This window comes from Eupeodes corollae, chromosome 1, assembly GCF_945859685.1.
Source record: "Eupeodes corollae chromosome 1, idEupCoro1.1, whole genome shotgun sequence".
NCBI classification, from domain to species: Eukaryota; Metazoa; Arthropoda; class Insecta; order Diptera; family Syrphidae; genus Eupeodes; species Eupeodes corollae.
Genome location: NC_079147.1, coordinates 19,601,589 through 19,605,853, shown reverse-complemented (window position 1 = coordinate 19,605,853; position 4,265 = coordinate 19,601,589). Strand labels below are relative to the sequence as shown.

The following is a 4,265-nucleotide window of genomic DNA, read 5'->3' as shown; positions in this document are numbered from 1 at the left end:
CATAAAAAAGAATTTCAAATTTTATCCTACAATCTCAGGATTAAGCAATAAACCTATTTTTACTAATTTTTATAATTTTATATGTATATACTCGTATATTTGATATTATTTTCCTATACGAAACATTTATCACCGAGTTAAATATTAATATGTACGAAAATAAATTTACCAACTACGAACTTAGGTCAATACTAGCAACCAGAACTCACACGAGAGGAAGAGCAAGTGGAGGACATATCTTAATTTAATTTGAGAGATCTTAACATTTATGATTGAAAAATCGAATCTTACCGTTCCTTGTTATAAACGGTGATTTTTTAAGAGCTTGAGAACTTTTAAAAAAAAAAAAAAACGCATACAATTTGCAAAATCTCATCGATTCTTTATTTGAAACGTTAGATCATACCATAAGTATTTGTTTGTTTATCATTTAAATTATAACAGGTTATCCATTTTGCGGTTTCAAAATTATAGAACTGGAATTCGACCATGACATTTACTTTTTGAAGATAATTTCATTTAAATGTTGACCGCGGCTGCGTCTTAGGTGGTCCATTCGGAAAGTCCAATTTTGGGTAACTTTTTCCAGCATTTCGGCCGGAATAGCCCGAATTTCTTCGGGAATGTTGTCTTCCAAAGCTGGAATAGTTGCTGGCTTATTTGTGTAGACTTTAGACTTGACGTAGCCCCACAAAAAATAGTCTAAAGGCGTCAAATCGCATGATCTTGGTGGCCAACTTACCGGTCCATTCCTTGAGATGAATTGTTCTCCGAAGTTTTCCCTCAATGTGGCCATAGAATCGCGAGCTGTGTGGCATGTAGCACCATCTTGTTGAAACCACATGTCAACCAAGTTCAGTTCTTCCATTTTTGGCAACAAAAAGTTTGTTAGCATTGAACGATAGCGATCGCCATTCACCGTAACGTTGCGTCCAACAGCATCTTTGAAAAAATACGGTCCAATGATTCCACCAGCGTACAAACCACACCAAACAGTGCATTTTTCGGGATGCATGGGCAGTTCTTAAACGGCTTCTGGTTGCTCTTCACTCCAAATGCGGCAATTTTGCTTGTTTACGTAGCCATTCAACCAGAAATGAGCCTCATCGCTGAACAAAATTTGTCGATAAAAAAGCGGATTGTCTGCCAACGTTTCTAGGGCCCATTCACTGAAAATTCGAAGTTGTGGCAGATCGTTCGGCTTCAGTTCTTGCACGAGCTGTATTTTATACGGTTTTACACCAAGATCTTTGCGTAAAATCTTCCATGTGGTCGAATAACACAAACCCAATTGCTGCGAACGGCGACGAATCGACATTTCACGGTCTTCAGCAACACTCTCAGAAACAGACGCAATATTCTCTTCTGTACGCACTGTACGCATTCGTGTGGTTGGTTTAATGTCCAATAAAGTAAACTGAGTTCGAAACTTGGTCACAATCGCATTAATTGTTTGCTCACTTGGTTGATTATGTAGACCATAAATCGGACGTAAAGCGCGAAACACATTTCGAACCGAACACTGATTTTGGTAATAAAATTCAATGATTTGCAAGCGTTGCTCGTTAGTAAGTCTATTCATGATGAAATGTCAAAGCATACTGAGCATCTTTCTCTTTGACACCATGTCTGAAATCCCGCGTGATCTGTCAAATACTATTGTACTATTGAAAATTGTACGTCTTCTACCAACCTACTTGAACTGCAACAATTGGTATATCAATTTCGAGAAACTACAAGAATTCATGACATGTGGAGGTGATAGTTTAAATGTACTACTTATAGGCGATTTCAATGCAAGAGTGGGTGATGAAGAAGGTGATGTTAACAATCTAGCTGGAATCGAGAGAAACTCAAAGGATAATGTTAGAAACGCCAATGGTTATAAGCTAATCGAACTCTGTAACTCTTTTGGTTTAAAACTGCTAAACGGAACTAGCCGAGGTGATCAAAATGGAGAATTCACATTTGTTGGAGGGCAAGGTTCTTCCGTCATTGACTATTGTTTTATAGGATGCGAATGGAATAATCATGTTGTCGATTTCGAAGTATTGAACGAGCCATTTTCAGACCACATGCCGATTGTGGTATCCTTCAACCATTCAGAGGTAGCTAATGTCACAACCACAAACATGGAACTCCTCCCAAAGATAGTTTGGCATAGTAGCAATGAACACTCCTATAAAGCGAATTTAGATGAGGCCCTACAAAATCATGAAGTTGCAAATTTCAACGATCTAGAGGAAATAATTAAGCAAGCAGGTTGAAGAAAAAACGCATAGCATTTAAGGAGCACTGGTTTGATGAAAGCTGTAAAAAAGCAAGAGATGTGTCCTATGCCTGGCTAAAACTATTCCGTAAAGGCAGTACCGGGTTTGCTAAGGAATCGTATTTAAAAGCTAATCAGAGATTTAAAAACCTATGTAAAGAAAAAAAGAAACAGTTTTCCGAATCTGAGGCGCTTAAACTCACTCTCGCTATGAACTCTTCAGAATTTTGGATCCAACATCAAACGAGATATCCAAGTACCACCTAACTTTCAAGAGCCTATTTTAGATTCACCTATCACTATACAAGAAGTTTCTTCTATCGTTAATGGACTCAAGGATGGCAAAGCAGCTGGATCGGATAGGATACCTGCAGAATTTTACAAGTACGGATCGAATAATCTCATTCAGACACTAACCGGTCTAATTAACAGCGTCATGGAAAATGGTGTAATACCTGAACAGTTTAAGGAAGCTTTAATGTTCCCCATTTACAAGAAAGGTTGTGCAATGAATCCTGCAAACTACAGAGGTATTTCCTTTCTAAATGCCTCCTATAAAATGTTCACTTCAGTACTTCAGAATCGGCTCAAAATGTGGATTTCATCAAAAAATCTCTTAAGTGAATTTCAGGCGGGCTTCAGATCGGGCTATTCTACTATTGATCACATTTTCGTGTTCAAAAGTATTGCTGACTTGCAAGAAGTAAAAAGTTGTATGTCATCTTCGTGGATTTTAAAGCAGCGTTCGACACGGTCGACCGAGATGCCCTAATGTACAAGCTGTACGGGCTTGGAATGTCCTTAAAATTTGGTCAACTCATTCAAAATATCTATCGAGATACGAAATCTATTTGCACTTTTTATAAACGACTTGGTCTATTGTCTACCTGGTGGCATAGAATTTGTGTGACTGCAAATTAAAGCCCTTCTTTTTGCAGATGTAGTGATGATGGCAGACTCACCTGAAACTCTACAGTTAATGTTAAATAAGCTCCAAGAATTCTGTAAGTTGTGAAATCTTATGGTTAATCCGAATAAGTCCAAAGTTATGGTAATTCGAAAGGGACCAGGCAAGCAATAAAAAATTGCACTTTTGATAATAAAATATTGTTAAGGAAATATAAGAGCTTATTGAAAAAAAAATTATTTAAATCGGTTGATAAGTTGTTGAGAAAAGCAAAAAACAAATTATCGGTTCTACGAGCGGTACCTTTCCTAAGCAATACAAAAATATGATTTTCTTATTAAAAGAAGCCAAGTTAAAAAACAAAATTTTAAAGAAAATTAAAAAAAATCTATCGGTCTGTTTTTGAGGAAATTCGAATTTTCGTTTTTTGACCAAAAAAATTGTATGGGGGCTACTGTTAGTTTTGATCTTTAAAAAAAATGAAAAAAAAACGCCTAACGCGAATCTGCTCAAAACCTTAACTTAAAAGTTTGAACTCAATCCACCCAATGGTTTAGGCTGTAGGAGCGTGGACAGACAGACAAAGCCGACCGAACGGAATAGCGCAACCCACTTTTTTCGACTTCTCTACCATCGTAATATCATGTTTTATTAAAACCTCGAGTTCGAAATTTTGCACGAATGCAAAACTTGCCATATAGTTCCTATATGTCGCAAGTACAAATCATTCATATTATGAAGGTAATAACAAATAATTTGATTTTATTAAAAATGGCTTACAACTTAGTAAATTTATAACAGTTCAATTTAAAAGACTGATTTAAATTGCAATAAAATTAAAACACTTACAAATTTTATACGTTAAAATGCCATTATTGAGGGGAGGTTCTTATTTGAGTTTAAATAATGTACTTAAATGATTACTATTTTATTTTCTTCTTTTTTTAAAAACGTGTTTTTATATTGAAACTAATAGATACATTTAAAACAAACATCTTGTACAAAATTGTGGACCTTAAATTTTTCTGTGAAAGCACATAGCTTGCAACATGTAATTTAGTCTATTTAGAAAGTTTTGTTATGAATAAC

The 4,265-nt window shown here is 35.7% G+C and overlaps 1 protein-coding gene across 1 annotated transcript; it reads left to right on the top strand.

The window, feature by feature from the left end:
* The first annotated feature begins 1,745 nt into the window (after positions 1–1,745).
* LOC129948695 (uncharacterized) lies at positions 1,746–3,041 on the top strand. Its single transcript, XM_056059765.1, has 3 exons — positions 1,746–2,258; positions 2,493–2,799; positions 2,842–3,041. The coding sequence occupies exons 1-3, from the start codon at positions 1,746–1,748 to the stop codon at positions 3,039–3,041; spliced, it is 1,020 nt and encodes a 339-aa protein (XP_055915740.1).
* Positions 3,042–4,265: the final 1,224 nt, after the last annotated feature.

What these genes read in the sequence shown, in the direction of transcription:
- LOC129948695 (XM_056059765.1), top strand. Translation starts at nt 1,746, where the DNA reads ATGACATGTGGAGGTGATAGTTTAAATGTACTACTTATAGGCGATTTC. An exon ending in TAGAGGAAATAATTAAGCAA is followed by an intron (nt 2,259 to 2,492) that starts GCAGGTTGAAGA and finishes TGAACTCTTCAG; the next exon opens with AATTTTGGATCCAACATCAA. An exon ending in GAATCCTGCAAACTACAGAG is followed by an intron (nt 2,800 to 2,841) that starts GTATTTCCTTTC and finishes TGTTCACTTCAG; the next exon opens with TACTTCAGAATCGGCTCAAA.